At 41.1% G+C, this 25,966-nt stretch overlaps 1 protein-coding gene across 1 annotated transcript in view; it reads right to left on the bottom strand.

Moving 5' to 3' along the window:
* Positions 1 to 25,966, bottom strand: part of LOC148038037 (uncharacterized) — a 48,847-nt gene that overhangs the window by 10,387 nt on the left and 12,494 nt on the right. The window contains exons 2-3 of the mRNA XM_087668145.1: positions 20,917 to 21,018; positions 20,560 to 20,693 (exon numbers count right to left, since the gene is read on the bottom strand). Of these exons, the coding sequence (XP_087524271.1) occupies positions 20,560 to 20,693; positions 20,917 to 21,018 (236 nt within the window). The remainder of the gene's footprint in view (positions 1 to 20,559; positions 20,694 to 20,916; positions 21,019 to 25,966) is intronic.

Raw genomic sequence — 25,966 nt, 5'->3', positions numbered from 1 at the left:
GCATGCAAAAGCATGGTCAATGCCTAATTCCAAACATAGTTTTAGAGTTTGAATTAATTTTAAAACATATTTAAAAGATTTTTATCCATCGTTGGCCTAAAGACAATAATTAAACTGAAACAATAAAGGCCTTGTCAAATGTAGCGGGTGACTCACCTAGATCATTGTCACTGTCGGAGAAGGAGAGTGACCATATAATATATGTGTTGCTTCTCCTATTGCTTGCCCTTCTTTTTGTACCATTGGTCAACATTGTGACCGATATGTTTGCAATGCATACATTTTGGTGGTTAAAAGAAGGGAAAACTATATCCACGTGTTTGTTACATCGTTAAACATCCAAGAGGATGGCAACCATTTCTTTATACTTCATTTCCCTAATCACTTAAAGAGCTATTACAATCTCACTAAATTTATCTTCTTTTAGGAGACTCTTAAGGAGAACAACCTTCTTATCATTGTCATCCAAATGACTATTAAGAGTGGTCGATTGTTGAGAAAAGGTTGAGGTGATTGAGGTGTTGTTTAAGAGATTCAGTCCTCAGAGGGATTATAGGAAATACTATACAATCGCCTTGGACTAGCATTCTCAAGATATAGTTGGTGCAATCAATTCTCTTGAAGGGACTTACGCATTTTTCCTATCAGTTAATATGCATTTTCAGTAGTCACAGTGTACGGGCACCTTATCGCAGCCTGGGACAATGCCACATGGCAACCAGGCATCAATTCGCTTATTATTTTATACATTTATGAGCTGCCTCCAGTGTGCTGATCAGATCAGCCAGTTTTGCTGGCCACCCAGCATATTTTATTGCTTTCTACTACTTATTGTGCCTTTCCAGCCTCCCCTCCACCACTTGTCTTCCAAGTGCCTGTGAGAAAGATCTGGCTTGAGGAGATACATCAACTGCCCATGAACACCTGCCCTCTCCATTTCAGCATTCATTGACTACAGATTTCTGTGTTCTTCTATCTCTTTTCTCTCTTCATAATCTCTGGCGTTTGTTGTCTTTCAGTCTTGTCCATACACTTCTGCATTCATTGCGCTCTCACATGGTGTCAGAGCAGTGTAGGACCGATTGATTAATCGAGCCTACAAGATGGGGTCTTCTTCTGCCTTTTCTTCTCTTCTTTCTTCACAAACTCAAACTACACTTAGGCATGCTCGATTTAGCCACCTCAACTACAAGTACCTTCGAAAGGCAGCTCGTGGTCAGCTGGTACATGGGTTGCCAAAGATTAAGGTGAGCCACCCGCCATGTATATCTTGTATTCATGGCATTTAGCATAGAGATGGTATTCCCAGCAAGGCTTCACAATGAGCTAAGGGGCCCTTGAAGCTTGTTTCGATGGACTTATACAGACCCATACAAACATAGTCCCTTAAAGGGAGTTTGTATTTTGTGCTAATTGTTGATGATTTTAGCAAGATGACATGGCCGTATTTCATGGCCTTGAAATCCAAAGCATTCTCACATTTTAAGGATTGGTTGATCTTTAAAGAGACTAGGTCTAGCAGGAAACTCAAGACCCTATGTTCCGACAAGGGAGGGGAATTTGTCTCCCAAGAGCTCACGTGTGCAAATCGTGGCATTCACCAAGAGTTTGCTAACACAAATACCCCTCAAGAGAATGGCATATTGGAGTGGACGAATCGCAATGTGATCAAGATGGCATAGGGCTATGATGGAGCATCGACAAACACCTCAGTGTCTTTGGGTCGAAGCAATGGCCACTGCTATCCACATCCATAATCGATTCCCTACCTTGGCCATGGTTGGTATGACTCCTTTTGTGACTTATTTCGGACAAAAGCAAGATATCTCTTATTTAGGGTGTTCGGTGTGATGCCTATGTTCACATCCCAAAGAAAAAGAGACACAAGTTAGAGCCAACTTCCAAGAAATAGATGTTTGTGGAACATAGCTCGTTATCCCAAGGAAACAAGCTTTATAACCTCACTTCGCAGAAGGTATACATGAGTCGAGATATTTGATTCATGGAGTTTCCAATTGCAAAGGTGAGTATTCAACATCCCATTCTTGGAGATCCAAGTGACAATTGGGCACCTGCTCCAATACCTTCCAAGCCTCTGCCTATCAAGGCTCCACCCTCAGTGGAGGAGGAGATTGCTTCACCACCAACTACACCCGTTGAGTTGGCCCCAGTGGATATTCCATATACTTTGGGAAAAGGAGGGTGGCGAGGGGAGTATTTGCCACCTCCTTGTTGGACTCGAGACACACACTACGATTCAAGGATTGAGGAAGTCCCTGAGGAGTGCAACCACAGGACGGTCCGCAACGTTCTCGAAGGAACCAAGTGCATTCCACTCAGCTTGTTTCTACTAACTAGTGTTTGATAACCCGTGCTATGCAGGATACAGAGCCCACCTCTATTAAGGAAGCTTTGCAATCACAACATTTGAAAGAAGGCTATGGAGCAAGAGTTGGATTCTATTGAGCAGAATGGCACTTGGGAGCTTATACCTAGGCCCGTTCCTGGAAGGTGATTGGGGTCAAATGGATCTTTAAGACCAAATACCATAGTGATGGCACTTTGGATAAGCACAAGGCGCAGCTCGTTGCAAAAGGACATCACAAGCAGCCAAGGATGGATTTCCATGACACCTTTGCACCTATAGCTTAGAAGGCTACCATTAGGGCCGTTCTTGCCTTAGCTAGCCATAAGAGATAGCCAGTTTATCAGCTTTGATGTGAAGTCTATGTCAGAAGTAGTTCAACAATGGAAGCATAGTCAAGTGCTAAAATAAACTGCTAAACACAAGATAGGAGAGAACGAAAGAGAGAAGAACACTATAAAGAAAGAGAACTTAGAGATATGCTCGGGAAATGAAATTCATATACCAAACACTAGACAGTTGCATACAACAGTGAGTCACTGGCTGCATGGACACTCGCATTGGCTACTCTCTCCAACGGAAAGTCCACCTAATGAATGATGATGACTAAGGAGGAGAAGGAGCCCCACAATAAATAGGCAATAAATATGCCAAATATAGCTGCTGGTCGGCCAGCATTAAATCTTGGTCGACTATCGTAAAATGCCACAAATAAATCACTACAATAATGCCTAAATAAAATGCAATGTGCCCATCCATTTCAAGCATGCACGGACTCACACATGAGCTGACAATCCTACTAACACCCTCTCTCAGATCATGGGTGATCTGATACAATGATAATGACTCTATCACAATCTATACAACATAGAACCACCAGAGTAGAACCATGGATACCCAAGTAGTAGGTGATCGAGCCACCGCCGAGGTGCCTCGAAGAGAATTTGAGGTCGATGTCGATCGTATCAACTCTTGAAAATAGAGAAGAAACACAGCGTGTCTCTATGTCTGTCTCATCAATGTCTCATAGTAGCATACAAGACTATCCTATCAAAAATGCCTTTGAACATACATGACCATGGATTCCCCACCCTAGAGACCGCCAATGTGTCTCCTTATGTGAGCTCAAACTAGGAGCGAATCCCATTCTCTGTCAAATAACCAGCTCATCATGAACCTGGATGTCAATTCCAATTCCAATGTTTAAACGTACTAGACTTCGGTCAATGCGTTCAAGACATCCCTCTCTAGAACCTGTGCACCTGTATACCTATATAGATGAGGTTCACCTACCCCCTCTCTAGTATTGGAGAGTCGCGAGGAATGACAGCATCACTGACACTAGAAAGCAGCAAAGGAAGGGATAGCTAAGCCCTTCTCTCAATCTGAAGAAATGGATCTCTTCCATGCCTTAGACTTCTCCTTGTCCGAAGGATCGAAAGAGGATGACTCCACGGAGGAGTCTCCATCCCTCTTCTTCTTTTTCTCCTCCTCCTTTCGGGAGGTAACCAACTCCTTGTAGTCCTTCCACAAGTGACTCTTCTTACCACAATGATAACACTCGGCCTTCAATTTCTTCTTCTTGTCACCTCTCTTTGAAGCTATAAAGACCTCACTGAAACCTCCATAATGAGATGGAAGCCTCCCTCGTAAACGCAAAGATGCTTCATGCTCAAGTAACATCAAGGACATATGTGTAAAGCTAACAAGCGTGGATGATGTCTGTGCCCGCAAAGCATTCGCCACTCCATCAAACTCTGGGGATAGCTTGTAGAGTATCATTCCCACGAGATGTATCTCTAGAAGGGCAAACTACATGTATCAAAGCTAATCCTATACTTGTGTAACACAGAGCACAAATGACTAAATGGTCTCCTCAAACTCAAACGTCATTTGCTGAAGTTGGTCATAAAGGGTCATTGCACGCAGGGTGAAAGGTGCCTCGTACAACATTTGAAGCTTCAACCGTACTAAGAGATGTCCTGTAAGAGGTAACCCCTGACAGAACTTCTTTGGAAATCCATTAAAGAATAGCAAAATAGGCACATGCATCATCCATATCCCATGTAAGTACAGCTTCCTCATGGTTAACCTCATAAAAAACTTCAAAAAGTGGAAAGAGACATTAAAGTCGAAGCATAGCTCCACAAACAATGTACCATAACCACTTCTTCACAAACCAGGCTTTCATAACAGCACTCCATCTTAGATAGTCAGGTCCATGTAGCTTATGATCTATAGAAGTGCAAAGAGGAGCCATATGGAGAGGATAAGAAGAGAAGATAGAAGGTAGATAGAGAGAGAAGACAACCATCGAAACAACAAAGACTACACGATAAGAGAGTTCGCACGCAGTATTCATAGGTAGATCACAAAAAAACAATGCTGCAAGTACCAAAATCTGCAAGAAAACAGTCAAAAGATGTCACCCAGTAGTGGAGAAGTATCAAAGGTTGACGACACAGAAAATCTAGGTGAAACACAACAAGCGATAGCAATAGAGGAGTCACCAGATGCTGCCAAAGGGCTGCAACCTGAAAACGCAGATCCTAGGAGGGCCAACGTCAGCTGACGCTCAATAAATGCAGCAAATGCAAAGAATCGGAGGGAAATCTATGTGATGGATAGCAGCAAACAATTGCCTAATCAACAAATGAAGGGGAAGGCCTGAAATCAACAAAGGAATTGCAGCAGGAACCTAGATCCTGCAATCTAATACCATATTTAGAAGTGGTGCAACAATGAAAGCATAGTCAAGTGCTGAAATAAACTATTGAACACAAGACAAAAGAGAAAGAAAGAGAGAAGAAAAGCTGCAAAGGAAGAGAACTCAGAGATGTGCTCAGGAAATGGAATCCATATACCAAACACGTGACAATCGCATATAACAGTAAGTCACTGGCTGCATGGGCACTAGCACCCACTCCTCTCTCCAATAGGAAGTCCACCTAATGAATGATGACGAATGAAAAGGAGGAGGAGCCCCACAATAAATAGGCAATAAATATGCCAAATATAACAGCTGGTTGGCCAACATTAAATGTTGCCTTGTTCGTCGATTGGCATAAAATGCCACAAATGCATCACTACAATAATGCCTAAATAAAATATAATGTGCACAGCCCTATCAAGCATGCACAAACTCACACATGAGTTGACAATCCTGCTAACAATCTGCCTTCCTTAATGGTGATTTAAAGAAGGAGATCTACATTGAGTAGCCTCCTGGCTTTTCCTCATTAGATGGATAGGTGTACAAGTTGAAGAAGGCTCTTTACAACCTCAAACAAGCTCCACGTGCTTGGAATAAGAAGATAGACCCGTTCCTTCGAGGGAAGCTAGAGTATCGACTTTCCTCCTCTGATTTCCAATTGTATGTCCACACCTCAGCTAGAGGACACGTGTTGTTCATGCTTTATGTGGATGACCTGATTTTGACACGTGACCATGCCCAAAAGGTCAAGGAGATGAAGGAGGCACTATAAAGGTATTCAAGATTATGGATATGGACCTCCATTTCTTTTTAGGCCATGAGATTTACCAAACTTTGAGGGGGATTTTCATCTCCCAACAACGGTATGTGTAGGAGCTTTTTGCAACGTTTGAGATGGAGGAATGTAAGACCATTTCTACTTCTATGGATCCGAACTAGAAGGCTATGGCCCATGCAGATTCACTGCCAGCAAATGCTTCCCATGACAAGCAGTTGATTGGGTCCTTGATTTGGCTTCTTAGGTTGATTTGTGCTTTCCTGTGGATTTGTTGGCCAGGTTCATGAGTGAACCCAAGATGATACATTGGAATGCTACTGTGAGGATTTTGCGATTCTTGAGGGGGACCCCTAATCTTGGAATTCATTATCCAACAAGTACTGGAGATTCGCCTTTGATTCTTATAGGCTTGACAGATTCAAATTGGGCTAGAGATATTGACAAACGGAGGTCAATGGCAAGATACTGCTTTACTTTGGGTAGAGGTGTTATCTCGTGGAGCAACAAGAAGTAGCCCACAATTGCCCTTTCTTCCACAAAGGCAAAGTATAGAGTTACGTCTTCTACCACATGTGCGTCAATGTGGCTTCGGAGCTTACTAAGAGAGCTTGGCTGCCCAAAAACAAGTCCTACGACCATTCATTGCAACAATGAGTTGCATTGCTTTGTCATGGAACCCGGTGTTTCATGCTAGGTTGAAGCACATTGAGTTACAATATCATTTCATTCGAGAGAAGATCTTGGATAAGACTATTGATATGGTTTACTGCAAGACAAAGGATAATCTAACAGATTTATTTACAAAGGCACTTCCTCAAGTTGTTCTCCGACAACTAGGATTTGAGAGGGGGTGTTAGAGATTAATCATCCCCTAGACTAGCATTCTCAAGATACAATTGTTGTAGTCAATTATCTCAAAGGAACTTATATATTTTTCTTGTCAATTAGTAGGCATTTTCAGCAGTCACAATGTACGGGCACCTTATCGCAAGCTGGGGCAATGCCACATGGCAGCCACGCATCATATGTATGACGAACCACCTCTCGGTCCGTCAAGGTGTAGGCAACACCCACCTTGTGGAACCCGCCTCATGGGATAACACCCACCTATCAGTGTTCCCACAAGTCTGCGGAAGCGTAACATGACACGACACGAAACACGGAAGCGTAACACGCCATGGAACAAGGTAACACGACACGGTATCAAGGTAATACGGCACGAAAAACGACAGGTCCTTCTTAAGGCCTGATTATGTATTCCCAAGGTGCAACTAAGGCACGAGCATATTTACAAGAAATCCGGAGGGCTTGAGGGACTTGGTTTCACGGGTGGAGCATCGAGCTATCAACGCACATCACACACTCAAACCACGTGGGATGAGGGAGCTCAAAGGAGGTACAACCCTCATACAAACCTCCCCTTGAAAGAACTCGACGTCCTCGTCGAGGCCACAAAAACCAGACTCAGAGCCCAAGAGGCGGTGCTGATAATTTTATGCATTTACGAGCAGTTGGCTAGTTTGCTGATTAGGTCAGCCAGTCTTGCTAGCCACCCACCATATTTTGTGCTATTTATCGCCCCTTTCAAGTTTGCCCTCCATCACTTGTCTTCTAGGTATTGGTGAGAGAGATCCGGCTCGAGGAGATACATCAAAAGTCATTGTACATCTACCCTCTTCATTTCAACATTCATTGATTGCAGATTTTTGTGTTCTTCTCTCTCTTTTCTCTCTTCCTTTTCTCTTGTTTTCATTGTCTTTCAATCTTGTCGATATGCTTCCACATTCGCTATACTCTTGCAATATTGCCCCCCAAATGTTGTATGAAGGCTTTCCCATATATATTTTGTTGTTTTGGTAAAGTTGAGGTGATAGAGAAAATTATCAAGGAGGCCAATGTTAGCTCTATCTTATCCGTCCGTCATCTCCTAGTTGTGAGCTCTGCCAGAGCTTAATGGAGACATAGGAGCTTTGACTGTTTCAACCCATTATTTCTATGTGCATTTCTTTTTCAATGAGTTTAAGGAGTGTTCACATTGGCAAAGGAAAACATTTAGTCTTTGCCTCAAAGGGATGAGCAGCCTGCACCTATGATGGGTGGCCTGTTTTTAAATTATCACTAGCATTTTGCCCTTCGTCACCACCTGGTCAGCCAATATTAAATGCTGCTGACTAAAGCTGGTCAACCAGTTTAGGCTGATATTGGCTATTTATAGCCTTTCCCCACTTTGCTAAATGGCTGCATGTTAGTTACTATCATCCCCATGTGCGTACACACATTATTGCATGTAAAAGTGTGCGTTTAGGTGTGAACACCATTTTACACTGCTTAGCATTAAATAAAGGTCAAAGATGTAGGTGAATACCTCAACCTATATATCCAAGCCCTATCCCTTGTACTTGCATCTCACTTATTATTATCAATCTTTTCTTGGGTTTGACTAAGAGAGCTCTCTCTCTCTCTCTCTCTCTCTCTCTCCCCACACCCCCAATGGAGTTCCATCCACCTTAAACACTAGTCAAGCACACGAGCTCCATACCCAACAATGGTATCAAAGCAGATTTGACTACACCTCTACCACCTTTGCTATTTTCTATCTTAGTCTCCAAGTTCGCATGCAATGTTGGTCTCTCATCTACCTTGCTACCGTGCACACTTGATTTTTTGCCCAACAACTCCAACATAAGAAGAAGAAGAAGAAAAAGACAACCTGTTTGCTCCACCCCCTATGTGCCACCCTAAAAGCATCTAAACTACAATCTATTAGACATATTGGACACTGCCGTAGAAGCACTTGACCTGCAACCCATCGCATGTGCCCTAGACTTCTACCATGTCCATGACCTCCTTCAACCAAACACTTGTACATCATGGATTTATTGTTGTCGCCTAGACAATCACCACTTGTTAGACTTCACTTAAGAGTCACCTACCTAGACTCTTGCCTACCTATCCATCAACATCATTTGCAGCCCACTGCTTGTCAACACCACACTTCGAAGCTACAATATAATCAATTCACACACAGTCCACAAATCCATCGACCCATCGTCCACCAAAGGGAGATAAGGTTTACTTTAAAACTTTTTCTATTAAAGTTTGATTCTTCTTTCTTTATTGGCAAACCACATGCAAATTGGGGCGTTTCGAATTTTATCAAAATGTAAAATGTGGCTGGAATTAGACACCAGCTATGCTTATGCATGCGCTAAGACCTTTCCATCACATGAATATTAAATAAATTGTGGGGTTCTATCCTAATTTTAATCCAAAATGCGTTGTATTTCTTTTTATTTCCTTTATTTTCCATTCACTTTGCGCATGATCTCTAAGTTGATCTTGAAAGCTATGCTCATGTATTTGGCCTTTGGTTATGTGCACACTGCCTTTGACCCATGCTAGCTTTTGATCAACCTCTAAGCCATGCACACGTACCCTTGAAGCATATCTTACATCAGGTCCCTGAGCTTGTTGGTAGACCATATCATGACCATGCTTATGTTGCATCTCTCTTACTTATATATCTCCTTTTCAAAATCATTGTATACAATTAGACACTATGTCTTCAAGATAAAACCTTACCATATTACCTTCCTTTATATTTCGTGTCTCGGGTTCAGTACTAGTTATTATACATCCCTATGTGCAAACACATATAATTGTGTAAAAGTATGTTTAGGTGTGAACACCTTTTACACCAATTAGAATTAAATATGGGTCAAAGGTGTAGGTGGATACCTCAATCCATATATCCAGGATCTATCACTTGTACTTGCATCTAACTTGTTATTATCAATCTTTTCTTTGGTTTGACTAAGGGTTCTCTCTTTTTCTTTTTGTTATACTAAGAGCTCTCTCTTTTTTTTTTTCGTAAACTAAGAGCTCTCTCTCTCTCTCTCTCTCTCTCTCTCTCTCTCTCTCTCTCTCTCTGTGTGAGTTCCATCCACCTTAGACACTAGTTAGACACCCGAGCTCCATACCCAACATTGCTCCCCCCCCCCTCCCCCCGATGGGGCTAAGAATGCCCCTAATCAGCTAGCAACCTATTTTCACAACCTTCTCAACTGCATCATACCAAAATGCCTCTCTCCTTCCTCTTCTAGCCTCCTCTCACATGCATGGGCAAGTTTTGCCAAGTGGCAGCCTTCTAATTACATTTTACAACAATTTTCTACCAAATCAAATTAAGTCTCAAAATATTAATTTTGAAAATTAACGTAATTATTAATTCTTGCTCAAAACAATTAACTATGCCAACAAACAATTAAATTGGCTTGACCAATTTGTCATTCAATATTCTTGAGTATTTATTGGTCCCTAAACTAGCATCAACTAATTATTTAATGCTTAGTTCACCACTGACATTAATGTCTAATAAAATGATCAAGGCCAAAATCCCTCACCAGGTACCACCTAGTACTTATTAGGAATAAAGAGCCACCGTACCTTTTACACATGGCCGAGTGTGAACGCACCCTTAGTATTTATACTTTACAATATCTATCTAAAAACCTAAAAGAGATACACAACTAATTGTACCCACACATCATACATCTCACACTCTATACTGACTGATGTTGCTGATTTCACCTGCGTTTTTAGTCTTTCTCTCTCCTCACCTACGTTTCTCCACTGGTTGCAACCTCTTACTGCTAGTAGCATCCTCCTCCCACTAGGAACTCACATCCAGCCCTTCCACTACCTCTCACCCCTTGAAGCGAACCTTGCGGTTCGTGCTTCACACTGCCCTCACACCCCTTGAGGCAGACATTGTGATCGTGGTTCGTGACTGACCTCTTCCTCCTTGGGCAAACTGGTATCCATGGCTTCTTTACCAACAAATGACCAAACTACTGGGTGCTCCTACTGCGGCACGAATGGTCATCCCATCGAAGATTGCCAACTTTGATCTTTGCTCCCCACCCTCCCGAAGTATATGCGTCTTCCACCAAGCACTCCTTGTGCCACCTCTCCTTTCTGGGCCATAGAGATCGTTCTACATCGTCTATCAAAGTACTATGCTCAAGGCAATAAGACGCATCCGATGCGCACTAAGTCCTTTTGAGCACATGGAGGATCAATTGCGCTACGACCTCTCAGAGATCGTCGCAATGCTAGCAACAGCCTTCTCCCACTTATTTTCGAGTGGCTACCACGGCCCACAGTTCTGCAGTCTGCTCCATCAAGAGACAATGATTGTTTGATATTGTCTCCTTGTCGGTCCGCTCCTTCGAGAGACAATGGCTCCTCGACTCCTTCCTCTTCTTTGACTTCCCGGTCCGCTCCATTGAGAAGCAGCGACTGTTGCCCACTCATTGCTCAGTCAGAGCCCCACCCTTCACCCTCGCCTACTCAGGTTCGAGAGACCACCTCTGGGAGTTTTTCACTACCCCATATACCTTCTTCGGCATGATCAGCAGCACTTCCTTCATCCTCAAACATTTCAGAACTGTGATCCATGAGTTTTTGGATTCCCTATCTACCTTAGAGGGGGATTCAGAGAGGGAGATCTTTCTTTGCCCTCCGAGGGGACATCTACATCTATTGCAACTTCAGAGGGGACTCCTATTCCTCCAGTTTCAAAGGGGATCCCCACCCCCCACGCAATCCTTCGCACACCCTGGCGGAGGCCTTTTACCTTCTTCTTCTATCCTTGGATGGGGTGGCTTCCTTCCAACCATCATCTCACCTATTGATACCCAAGATCTCGAGGATCTACCTAGATCAAGGCCTTGGAGGTTCAACCACAACTTGGTAACGAGGCCTTTGTATTCCTTCTTGCATGGATGAACGAAGCTAGTGGCTTCTCTTCCGAGGTTGAGTTTCGGGTTCTCCAGTACACTTTGTCTATTGTTCTTTACTACATGTTACCTTTCATGTGGAAATCTTGGATCTTAGGGATCCTCTACATCTTCTTCTTACCTTGGTCACTTGGTCAGCATGGAGCCAACTCCCGAGATCGAGTACGCGCATATCCTTATGGTTCTCGGCACCACACAAAGTCTGACATTCCTACTATGCATTGCATGTTTTCATCATCTTTGTACTAGGGCGCTTGGGCAATTGAACAATTTTCCCAAGAGGGACACTGCCCAAGTGGCACCTGCTACATGAGCATTCTTCAACATGTAGCCTTCCATCTCCACTTCCATCTCCACCTCACTCTTCTCTTCTTCCTCTTTTTGGGCCTGAAAGGGGGTGCTGAGAAACACTTCACCCACAATTTACGTTTTTAAGTTTTTGTGTTCCTGCGTTTTGCATTTAGGATTTGTAGCCCCAAAAAGGAGCGCCACCCTAGACTGACTATGCCTATTTATAGGCCACTCCCTCATTCATTCATTTCTCCAACCTCTCTCATAACCCTTTAGGAGGACATTGTGGTTCGTGGTTGTCTTCATCATCTTCCATTGTGCTATGACACCCTTGTTCCCTTGTATCACATTCACTCCATGATTCAGAACTTCATCATTCTATTTATCAGAGTTTCTTCTCTCTTCTCTTCTCTTCTCTTCTCCATATTTGCCAAGTTCACTTTGTGCTCCTCCCCGAAACCCTACTGTCTCGTTGGTACTCTCTCTCTCTCTCTCTCTCTCTCTCTCTCTCTGTGTGTGCCATTCCCATTCCTAAACATCGCATCTCCATTGCTAAACATCTCTCTCTCTCTCTCTCTCTCTCTCTCTCTCTCTCTCTCTCTCTCTCTCTCTCTCTCTCTCTCTCTCTCTCTCTGTGCCATTCCCATTCCTAAACATCGCATCTCCATTGCTAAACATTGCTAAACATCTGTGTGTGTGTGTGTGTGTGTGTGTGTGTGCGTGCGCACCATTCCCATTGCTAAACATTGCATCTCCATTGCCCATATCCATCACTTTAAACTAGTATCAGAGCTAAAGGTCATCGCGAGCACGCTTCTCGGAGCCAATGCGAGCTATGCCAACAGCAGGTTGTCTCAATTCTGGTCAAAGGCAGTTGTGCGGATAGCATGCAAGTCACAGGTCATAGGCTGCAATTGGTTGCAATCACAGGTCACATGCCACCACAGTCATCGTAGGTCCGCAGGTCAACGCAAGTGCTTGTCAACCCAAGCGACAAGTTTCGACAATAGTTCTAGGTCGGGCAAGTGTCACAACAGCAATTAGGTGAGGTTGGCACTAGTTGTGTGCACCTGTCCACAGTCGACCTTTTTTTTCAGAGCAAATTTCAAGTTTTTTTTTCAAAGGTTTATCATTGGTAAATTTTGGCCGGTTGTCACGTGCTTCTAAGCACAGTTTGACAAATCTAATCGATTGTGCATGCATTTATTCATGGAAATTAGGGTTTTTGGAGTCTGTCCAAAGGTTTTACTCGGCTGAGTAAAATTTGTGAAATTTGCACACATCTCGGTCTCAAAAATTGGGGTTTTTCATGGATTTGTGGAAATTGCAGTGGAATAAGTACAATTTCCTAAAATCTTGACACATTGGATCCCGCACAATTTGGAGCTTTTGCAAAATTTACAAAATTTGTGTCAAATTTGGTCTTGGCATGCACCTACAACGTAATTTCTATGCAAATTGAGCACATTGGACCTCGGATAAATTTGGGCCTTTTGCAAAATTTGTGAAACTTTTGCAAAATTGGATTGTGGAATCTACTCGAGAGTTATGTTTAACATAATTTGAGTAGTTTGAGCAAAGAAATTTTGGGGCTTTTCATCGTGTGAGTCAAACTTGCATGTGGATGCATTCGGAGCAAAAAGTGTAGCTAAAATATAGGGCTTTCTCATGAAATTGATGTATTAGCCCATGACACAGCTGTAATTACTTGTCATGTGCTGTAGCACACATTTTATGACTCTGAAAATTGATTTGCAAATCTGAATTTTTTGCAATTACTTGTTTTTCCATTGTTGGTTGGTACTTGCTTTGTATCTTGGTCATTTGTTTGACAATTGGGCTCACATTTGTGGACTTTAAAGTCACTTTTGAGCTGTAAATCATGGCCAGCAACAATAATAACAGCAATCTTTTGCAGATTAAGAAGCTTGAGTCAAATTTTGCCCGTGGATGCATTCGGAGCAGAAATTGCAACTAAAATTTAGGGCTTTCTCATGAAATTGATGCATTAGCCTGTGGCATAGCTGTAGTTACTTGTCGTGTGCTGTAGCACACATTTTATGACTCTGAAAATTGATTTGCAAATCTGAAATTTCTGCAATTACTTGTTTTTCCATTGCTGGTTGGTACTTGCTTTGTACTTGGTCATTTGTTTGACAATTGGGCTCACATTTGTTGACTTTAAAGTCACTTTTGAGCTGTAAATCATGTCTGGCAGCAATGATAGCAACAATCTTTTGCTCATTAAGAAGCTTGAGGGTGCATACAACTTTGCTATATGGCAAAAGCGATGCTATAATGTCTTGGTGCAGAACAAACAGGTGAAGCCCATAAAGACAAAAGGCGTAAAACTAGCAACCATGAATCAAGATGAGTGGGATGATTTAGATAAAGCTTGCACGCTCTACCATAGAGCTTTCAGTGTCAAACACTTTGCTCTTTAACATAGAGAAATTGAAATCTACTTACGAAATGTGGCAAAGACTTGATTAGTTATATGCTCAAAAAAGTACAGCAAGTAAGATTTATTGGTTGAAAAATTCTATGGACCTTCATATGAAGAAAGGTATAGCCATGTTTATACATTTGAATGAGTTTTACTCTATTTTCAACCAACTGATTACTTTGGAGTTCCACATTGATGAGGAGTTCAAAACAACATTTTTGTTATGCACTTTGCCCAAAAGTAGGGACACTTATAAAACAACAATGAGTAACTCCAATGCCATGCTATTCTATTCCGATGTGGAGAGCTCTTAACTCATGAAAGAGCTAACTAGGCAAAATATTTTAGTAAACAAATCTTTCAATGCATTGCATACTAGAGGCAGATCCCAACAAAAGAGTAATTCTAAAAACAAAGCATGCAACAAGTCTCATGGAAAAAATGTAGAGTGCCATCATTGTGGTAAGAAAGGGCATTTCAAGCGGGATTCCTTCAAGTGGAAGAAAGAGAAGGGCGAGGGCAAAAGCGATGATGACAACAAAGATGAGAAAAAGGACAGCTAACATGCAAAGAAGAGCAGTGTGAAGATAGAGCAAGTCAATGTAGTCAATCACAAGAGTGACAGTGGTAGTGATATACTCTTTGTTTCTCCTTTTAGTGCACAGCCATTGATTGCAGATTCTAATGATGACACGCACTCTTGGATTATTGATTCGAGTGCTTCATTCCATATAACACCACATCATGAGTGGTTTTCTAACTACAGTGGTGGTAGACATGGTGTTGTCCGTTTGGGGGACAACTATGCATGTGACATTGCAAGGATTGACAATGTGCAATTGGTATTTCAGCATGGTTCAATAGTAAGCATGCTCAAACATCACATAAAAAGTCTTTCATTAAAATCTTCACCCTTCGAGTTGGTATATTCAAATGTATGTGAAATGCTAGGATTGTCTCTAGGGGAAAAAAATATTTTATCAAATTTGTTGATGATGCCACATGCAAAGTATGGATTCTAATCCGTCATAAAGACAAGGCATTAGATAAGTTTAAAATTTTCCTAGCACTTGCTAAAAATATGACCAGCAAGACATTAAAGTGTCTTCGCTCTGACAATGGTGGGAAATATATGTCAAAAGCCTTTCAAGCCTTTTGTGACAACAAAAGGATAAACAGGGAGCTCATTGCCCCTTATAATCTGCCTCAAAACGGTGTTGCAAAGCATATGAATACGACTTTTCACGAGAAGGTCTGTACTATGCTATTTCATGTTGCATTATCTCAAGCTCTTATGACAACCGTACACTTAATAAATCAATCGCTAAAAAAGTCTTTGGAGGGGGAGAGTCCCTCAAGAAGTGCGGTTGGGCAAGCCACCTTCATATGCACACTTAAGAGTGGCTGGCTGCGAGACTTTTGCACATATATACAAAGAACACAACAAGTTGAAGCCAAAGTCTTGTAAATGCATTTTTCCTAGGATACGGTGACGAGGATGACATGGGTCTAGATTATGGGATCTCGAGAAAAGGAAAATTGTACGCAGCAATGATGTTACGTTCCCAGAAGATCACATGCATAAACAACCCGAAAAGTTTGAGGAAGTCAAAAGGGTTGTATTCCAAGAAGAGGCACATGTAGGACAGCAAAGAGTACCCATTGTACAGTAACAAATACCTACTGTAAATGACCCATATTAACTATTTATTCTAGACTTTTTTATTGTCACTATTATGGTTATTTGGGCCATTATTTGCTGGCCAACTACATTTATTGTGGTCCCAAATGCTGGCCAACCTAATCATTTTTATGGCATATTTTTGTCCTATATATTCAGGCTCCCTCCTCCACAATATTTATTCATCACTTGCAAATTCCAATGCAAATCCTATTGGAGGAAGGGAGCCGGTGCCAATGCCCACGTAGCCAATGACTCACTATTGTATGCAATTGTCTCGTGATTGGTATATGGATTTCATTTCCCAACTATATCTATAAGTTCTCCTTACCTTTAAAGATGATGCCATAAGGAATCTTTGGGCTTAAGCCTTATCCTCTTTGCAAGAAGAGTGATGTGCTAGATGCATTTCAATGTTCTTTTGTTCCCTTCTATTATCTCCTCTCTTGTGTTGTGCAATCTATTACAACAATCTTCTATAGCTCCATTGCTGCACCCACTTCTAACATCTGAAAATTGCAGCAACAGCTCTCCCTCTTCCTCTCCCAACCTCCACCATGCTAGAATGAGGCTCAAACAACCTCATATAGCCTTTCCCTCACTTGCATGGGAAGGTTTTGCTAAGTGGCAGCCATGTAATTGCATTTTTTCAGCAATTTTCAGCCCAATTAAATCGATTTTCAAAATATTAATTGTAAAATTTAATTTAATTATTTTTTTCTCAAAAAATTAACTCTGCCAGTCAACAATTAAATTGGCTATGCCAATTTGTCATCTAAGCAATCTCAAGTAGTTATTAGCCCCTGAACTAGCACTAATGAATTAATTAATTCCTAGTTCCTAATATTACCACTAACATTAACGGCTAACAAAAAGTTCTAGGCCTAAATCTAACACCAGGTACCACCTAATACTTGTCAAATATATCTTATTACAACTTTGCCTTTAACACCGATTGATTTCTTAGGGTCCTTGGCCCGTCATTGTAAAATAACTAACTTACACATCACACATGCATCTCACATTTGCACATGTGATTAAAACTTGATCAAATGCTATGCAAGGCATCAAAATTTCACGTCCTTGTGACATTTTCAGCTACACATTCCATTCACTCTTCTTCTTTGAGTGATTTTCCTTCCCCCATCAACATCGACATCTTGGAGAGAGAGGGGTTGCTTACATCTCCTTCCACCATCCAATAGTGAGAGGGGGAATATTCCTCTCTTTGTATTTATAGGTTTTTTATTACTTACGCGACATTATTATTTTTATACTTTGTATCATTGTCAGTATCATTGGGATGATCGTAATTGTAAAAAGGCACTTGGGCAAGTGAACAATTCCCTTGCAAGGGCACTGTCCAAGTGGCACCATAGCATTACCATTTTGCATTAGCATGATATCTTGAATTGTCCTTAATATTTCCCCATGAATTGGCATTCTGTTCTTGTAAACATGCATCTATGCGCATTTATCCATTTTCAATCAAAGAGTGGTTGACTCTAGATCCACCATATTCGAGGCAACTCACACATGGCCGTCTCCCTAGGTAGTCTTTTGTATCAGTTTCTACATATGCTCCCCCATATTTCTTCTCTTCACCGACACCCACAGGTAGTCAAGATAGCATATCTGCTTTGTGTTTTGTTAGATCTTCTCATTCCTTCTCATTTCCCCTAGGAGCATTGTTACTCAATAGAACATAAATTATTACTCAAACAAAAAAAAGTTCTAAGTGGTTCCATAAACCTTTACAGGTTCTTTTAGGCCATTGGGCAGCCAACAAGCACCCTTTATTCAATGCCTTGGCCTCTCTAGGTGACCTTTTGAGCTCCCTTGGTAAGATAACCATCCCCTTTGTAGTCTTGATAGGTCATTGGGCAGCCAACAAGCACCCTTTCCCAATGCCTTAGCTACTTTGGGGTTGGATACCTTGGGATGAAAAATGGGCTTGAGCTATTTGGACAATCCCTTTTCGGTTCCAATTTTGGGCCTAAGAGGGGGTGTTGAGCCAAAAAATGCATTGTAAATTATTAGCTCTTTATTATAGCCCCAAAACTCAATTATTACCAAAGTTTTTGTAAACAGTGCATGTTCCTAGAGAGTGTCTACATCTCGTAAGCCAAACCCTAATTTGGGAGGATCCACACTTCTATAAATAGACAAGCTGCCCACCGCTCAACCCTAATCCTGTTTTTGTAGATTGTTGGTGCAATGTGCCTAACTTTGCTGTCCACACCCTGTTCGAGGGGGATATCTCAATTTGAGCTATTGTCTACACCCAGCATCTGCTGTCCAACCTCTTCATACCTATCAACGCCACTGGTGTCAACTTGCTGTCATTGCCTAAAATGTTGCATTTACTACCAAATCATCTATTGCAGCCTACATTAGCACCTGATCAGCTGTCGCAAGCCTACCACATCATGAACAACCAACCCTACATTTGTTGTTCCAGCCCTACCTCAACATCCTACAGCCTATCTTTTGCTGTTTAAAGCAGTCACCTAGCTGCCACATCACCTCAGCTTGCTGCATCCACTCATCTACTGTCCTTTTGCCCCGTCTAATACTGATCCAACCTTCACAAGGCTGCATTTGCTGCTGCCTGACATCTTCAGAGACTATCTATTGCATTTCGAGATCCATCACAGCCTGGCACACACTCTCAAGTTCATACTCTCTGGCCCGCTCCTAAAGACAAGAATTCAAAGGTTGGTATTCACTTTGCATAGTGTGTTTCCTGCATTGAGCATCGTCCATATTCAACATTTTTTATTAAATTTGTCGTAGACAATACAAGGGTAGAGTGTGCATTCCGAAAGATCAAGAATTGAGGTATCACATACTATATCAGTGTTATGATAGTCCTAGTGCGGGACACCCAAGAGTTAACAATACTCGCAATCTTTTAAGAGCTAAAAACACTTGCAATCTTTTTAAGAGGCGGTCTTATTGATCTGCAATGTATACGGGCATCCTAGACTACATAACATGTCACGTCAATAAAGTTGAAATCCTTAAGACAGAAGAGCTTCTCTAGTTGAAATCCTTAAAAGAAAAGAGCTTCTCTATTCTTTAGAAAATCCTACGAGAAAAAGAAGATTATCTCCATGGACATAGAAGGGGCACAATTCTATGTGGGACCTGAGTACTTGTGGAGATGTTTCCCGAGATGCCTAGGTTTATTCCAACCTCATCTGAAGTTGAAACTTTAAGAATTGGCTAGATAGAATGTTTACTAGTCACTTTTGAGAGTTATAAATATTGAGGGCCGAGGGTGGATACGAAACTTAGCATGAGTATGGTGGATTAACCAAATCCTAAACAATATGCAACAGCTGACAAACAGAGAGGATTGACCAAATCCTAGAGGATATGCTATGAGCAGATATATGGTAAAGTTTACACATAACAATGCCAATCACTCCCCTACACTTACCATATGGTAGCAAAAGCTCAAATGTGCTTGTCAGCCAACTCCAAGCTTGCCTATAAAAGGTCCACCTTTCCCACTTGCCCAAATTTTCAAGAGCAATACGAACCGTAAATTGTCTTCAACCAAAATTAGATTAAACTTTTCTTTGGGAAAAAATTGGCAACGAATCTAGAAAGGAGCCCATGCTTGTGATAGCCAGAAAAAACATATCTGATTGATTACATTTCCAACATGCGTCATATCTCTTCAGCCCAAATTAGATAAACCATTTCTACGGGTACACTTTGGCAAAGACCCTAGAAAAGACTAAGTGTTTCTGATAAGAAAAATAAAATATCTCCAATGATCTTTGATGTAATCATATGATGTACGGATCATAAACTATGCCAGCAACTTAGCAAGTTACTGACCCACACAGATGCACAGGTGCTGTCAAAACAGATGTGAAGACCACCAGACAGTGCTATGAATTCAAGAGCCAAAGGCGTGTACTAGCATCAAGAGCTGGATGGCCCAAAAGCAATTAAAATGGAGCAGGCTGGAAATGGATGGAATGGTGTCAAGTGTGGAGCTAGATGGAATTGGCCATAGCGGCACTAGTTCCCAACATTACTTGCCTGACAATGACTACCTATATTCAGCTATATGGCTTAACTTTTTATCTTTGTTCTGATGAGATGCATATCAAGAATCATAAATGCAAAATACGAACTTTACAGAAGAGCCCTGCAACCTACGAAAGCTATCAAAGTGTTATCATCAAGCACCCTGGAGTATACAAGATTATCAGGCTGTAATCTGCTGTCCCTGATGTCACCTGGGTTTAAACTTGTCTTAGATTTGCAAAAAGCCTTCAAAACATGTCCATGCTCATTCATTCAGCTAGGGAAAGTGTAACTAATCCTCCAGACAGAGGGAATAATTTGATAGTAAACTAATCCTGTAGGTTTAAGTAAACTGAACACACACACAAATCTAGAATGTCTGATAAAGCAGGTAATTTAAAAAGGCCAAAAGGGACATTAAAGAGAGAATAACCAACCCACTTCTGTCCCTGAATCTGAAATTGCGTGTGTCCCTGCCTCTTCCTCTGTCTCTGAAATTATTCTCGCGTCCAAAACTTCTCCCATTTCTGTTCATGACTTCATTGACTCTAAGTGTTCTCCCTTCCAGTACCTTTCACGTTCTCAACAAAATCATTAGTCAGTACAATATGTGCTACTGAAAGTGACGACTCACTATGCTACAATATTGCATGGACCATGGGTTCAGGTCAAGCAAGTAAAAATAAACCATGATATGAACTAGTGTTCAAGCAAATGGCTCTTATCAACATTCTAAGATGTGCATTTGTCTAAAAAAATGGCCCCATCACTGACCCTCAAATACCATCACTTACCTCACCATCCATGTCATTGATCGCCTTTGCTGCTGAACGAGGATTTGTAAACGTGACAAAACCATATCCACGAGAAGTACCAGACTCTGGATCAAAGATTATCTGAGATGAGAGGAATAGCAAGAAAGAAATAGTAAGAGACAGGGTTGGGGTTTCTGGAATGCTAGACTGATGCTTTTGCCAGAAATGAGACTCTATCAAGGATGCAAAACACCCATGATCTAAAATCCGTAATACAATATGCTCTGAACTATGGTTATGTGAAGTAACACATTAATAATTCTGATACCTTCATGAACTTTCACAAAAGCTTTTACCTTAAAATTTTGAAACGAATTTATTTTCTTCACTTGGTTTAGACATTGAGGCTACCATTAGAAACAAAACTAATATTTAATGTTTTAACTTTTGCTAGTATTGCTAGTCTACAGCAGTAAGCCCCTTAGGCCTTAATAGTCTGAATCAAATTCTGTGTGTCGCTGATGTGAGACTACTAAAATCTATATGAAAAGCTCATCTGAAACAAGGAAGTAGCATTTATACTTATTCAGCTCTCTGTTTTAACTCCACGAGATCAACAATTTGCATCCAGGATTTATGCCCAGAAAGAGTAGTACCCATGGCCAGGTTTGAGTAAGAAGAAATGTTCTAATAATCAAGTATAAGGATCATGTTAGAGAGTGAGGAAAGCAATCATAGGAAGAAAGATGATTCAAATACTCTCGAGCTTGTTTTCCCGGAACAGAGTTGTTCATCAGCAGAAGACAGAAGACAGATCTGATAATAAACGTAATACTTACTTGAACCATCTAATACTGGTATTAGAGCAGTCGGGCCACATCCTGTCGAAAGGTTTTCATCCCGTCTTCAGCCGCTTCGATCACGCTTCGACTGCAGTTCTCGTCCCGCCGAAACATGACCGGGTCCCGTCTTCAGACGCTTCCCTGTTGGCGACCACGAGGGGATGGTTCAAGTCCCCGTCTTTAGACGCTTCGATCACTTCTGTGTTGGCGACCACGACGGGATGGTGCAAGTCGGGCCAAGTCCCGCTTCTAATTACAACTTTGGTCACAGATTTGTTCCCACGTGACCTAGCGGGGGGTGTTTAATCACATCCTTACCCGGCATTCCTGCCTGGCAGGCCTTATTCCCGCATGACCTGCACACAATTAGTGCAGATTTGAGGAAAGTTACACCGTTCTTCGTGCCCCTCTGTAATCATGGAAGTACCTCATCTTTGTACGCAAATTTCTTATATTTGCTTTCGAATTCCAGTGTATTAATGGAGGGGAAAGAGAGAGAGAGGGGGTAACCGAAAGCTCTAGTTCCGGGGACCACCCTATGGTGGATCCCTATGAAATGGAAATACAAGAAGAACAATGGGAAGAATTTTTTGCTACACGAGAACAATTTGATGATCTAACTGCTCGTGTGCAAGCACAGGGGGTTCAAATGGAGTTGCTAACTCAAGCACTCACTGAAATAAAATCCCAATTAGCCTTATTATTAGAAAGGGATAAAGGTAAGGTAGAGACCTCAGATATTCCATCTTCATCGAAAGATATAGATGTAACTATGCGAGGCCCTAGGGAACCCCACCAAAAGCTGAGGGATAACCCAGTGTTAAAAGATATGAAACCCCCTCAGTTTCATGGAGAGGAAAAAGATAGAAATAAAGATACTATCTTTAACTTCCTCCAAAAATGGGAGGATTTGCACAAACTTAAGAATACTCCACCACATCTCCAAGCGCTAGAGGCCAGCCTAACCTTGGGGCCAAAGGCATATAAATGGTGGAAAACTTTAAAGGAGTCAAATAAAATACCTGAAACTTGGGCTCAATTTGAATTGGTCTTTTTGAAAGAATTCCTTCTTGAAAATGAAATGGAAAGAAATTGGAAAGATTGGGATTTTGTCAGACAAAAGGGAAGACCTTTGCTGACATATCTCGAGGAGTATCGTGAGATAATCCTCAAATTGGAAGGAATAGAAGAATTTCAAAAGACAAGAGGATTCATAAGGAGACTAGATAAGGCCTGTAAAAAGGAAGTGAAAAGGAGTTCTCCAAAGACGCTTGAAGAGGCAATTAAATTTGCATTAATCAATGAAGATAATACGCGTCCAAGTGCACTCACTAGTCTCACTAATATGGAGCCCAAGACTAGGGAATTTGAAGCCTCAAAATTTGTAGGCAAATCGAAAAGGAAAATGCCATTCCTTAAGGGTAAGAAACAACCCTTTGAAAAGAAACAATATGTAGAGCCAAAGTTAAGTCAAGATGACTTTGATAAGGCCAAAAAAGAAAAGTTGTGTTTTAACTGCCTATCTCCTAACCATGCTGCTTGAAATTGCCCTCAAAGGAAAAAGGGGAAAGATAAAGGAAAGGATAAGGACAAGGGCAAGGGAAAAGAGAAACAAATCCATGTAGTGCAGACCCTAGAATTAAAGGGGCATGAAAAGTATAAATCTTTAGAGGTCTTGCACAAAGATGTACAACATAGGTGTTGTATGTCAACTTCTATGTGGCAGCCTACTTTTGGGCCACATGATTTAGTTAGAGTCCATGGATTGATAGCGAGAAAGAGGGTTAGAGTCATGATTGATGAAGAGGGTTAGAGTCATGATTGATGACTCTGCCACCCACAATTTCATAAATTATGCACTTGTCAAAAAGTTAAAACTTCCCCAACAAAAGAGTGAGCATCAATATGTTGTGCATATGATGCAAGGTCAGGATAATAAAATATGGGATACAATGGTATCCAATTTGGAAATCAAGATCCAAGGATATAAAGATAAGCTTGATTTCCAAATTATGAATATGGAAAGAGCCAATATTGCTTTAGGGAGGAGTGGCTATGGGGATTGGAACCATCCTTAAAACGTAGTTATCATCATAATACACTGGAATTTGAAAGGGATGGTAAGACTTTTGTGATTCAAGGTGAACATGAAGTATCTGATAACCCTTTGATGTGTTCCCTTGAAGTTCAGAAGATGATAAAGAAGGAAGCTTGTGAGGTATATATGTTATGGTCCCTCCTTGTACAGAACACCTTTACTTTTTGTAATATAAAGCAACAATTTTCTTATGTTTGTGAGTTGAATGTAAATAATGAATTAAGTGGTTTGATATACGAATTCAAAGATGTGTTTCCTTCTGATTTACCAAGTGGCCTTCCACCAGATAGGGGTGATATAAATCACCCAATTGACATAGATAGGGATACACACCCTGTTTCTAAACCACCTTATAAGCTAAGTGAAACACAGCACTAAGAAGTCAAAAGACAAATTAAGGATTACCTTGATAAAGGGTTTATACAACCCAACAATTCACCTTGGGCTTCGCTAATTTTATTGGTAAAGAAAAAAGATGGTTTTATGCGACTTTGTGTTGATTATAGAGCATTTAATGAGATAACGGTGAAGAAAAGTTTCCTATGCCCAAAATGGAAGATCTTTTTGATCAATTACAAGGGGCAAAATTCTTCACAAAGATTGACTTAAGATCAGGCTATCACCAAGTAAGAATTAAGGCCTAGGATGTTCCTAAGACGGCATTTCGTACTAGATACGAGCACTATGATTTTTTGGTGATGCCTTTTGGCTCACTAATACACCAGCTACTTTTATGAAGCTGATGAATAGTGTGTTACGGCCCTATCTAGGATACTTTGTAGTAGTCTTCTTGGATGATATCTTGATCTTTAGTAAATCAAGAGAAGAACATTTGGAACACTTACGATTAGTATTCCAATTGTTAAGAACCCATTCCCTTTATGCAAAGAAAACTAAATGTGAATTCTTCGCACAAGAGGTAAAATATTTGGGGCATATTATCTCGAAAGAGGGAATCAAGATGGATCCAGAAAAAGTAAGAGCAATTATTGAGTAGCCATCTCCAAGGAACTTGGAAGAGCTGTAGATCTTCCTAGGTTTATCTGGATTTTATCGTAGATTCGTTCGAGGTTATACCAAGATAGTTGTTCCAATGACAGACCAACTTAAAGGGAAAGGAAAGAGTTTTAGTTGGGAAACAGACCAAAATGAAAGTTTTCAAAAACTTAAGATAGCTATTGCTACAGCTCCAATACTATTAATTGTGGATCCCAATAAACCATTCATAGTTGAAGCTGATCCCAGTGGCGCGGTCTGACCAACCGGATCTACAAGGGCGTAAAGCCAGATGGGCCGAACTCCTCCAAGAGTTCGACTATGAGATAAGGTATGAAAAAGGAAAGTATAATATAGTGGCTGATGCACTCAGTAGAATGCCCATCATAAATGAATTGAGTTTTACTCAGTTCACTTTCCATTTGCTTGAATCCTTAAAAGGGAAATGCCAGTTTGATCATGCATATTCCAACATATGGGAAGCAATAGAAAATGGGGATTCAAATGGAAGAGCCTCCACTGAGAAAGGAACATCTGAGGATATTCAACAAGGAAATGGAGCATCAGGGGTTGCTCAAATAGGATTCAAGTGGAAGAATTTCACCATTGATAATGGTTATTTACTCTACAAGGGTAGGGTATGTGTCCCGAAAGATGAAAAAATAAGGCGCCAGATACTCTCTGAGTGTCATGATACCCCTAGTACGAAACATCCAGGAGTTACTAAGACTTATAGTCTTATTAAAAGGCAGTTCTATTGGCCTGGAATGAATAAGGACGTCCTTGACGTCTATGTGGTCAAATGTAATAAATGCCAGGTTAATAAAGCTGAAAGATTGAAAATGGGAGGACTTCTCCACCCATTAGAGATTCCTTCGGGAAAATGGGAGAGTATCTCCATGGACTTTATTGTCGCATTACCCAGGACACATAAGGGGCACAACTCTGTGTGGGTAATTGTGGATAGGTTAACCAAAATGGCTAGGTTTATTACAACTTCAACTAATGTTAAAACACCAGAATTGACTAGATTATTCATAGAGAACATATACCGATTGTATAGCCTTCCGGCAAATATAGTTTCTGATCGTATGGAGCACCCGCAAACAGATGGGCAAATTGAAAGGATTAACCAAATCCTTGAAGATATGTT

Source organism: Lygodium microphyllum, chromosome 3 (assembly GCF_053477565.2).
Source record: "Lygodium microphyllum isolate KBCC chromosome 3, Lygodium_microphyllum_v1.1.10, whole genome shotgun sequence".
Lineage (NCBI taxonomy): Eukaryota > Viridiplantae > Streptophyta > Polypodiopsida > Schizaeales > Lygodiaceae > Lygodium > Lygodium microphyllum.
This window is presented reverse-complemented; position numbering and strand designations above follow the sequence as displayed.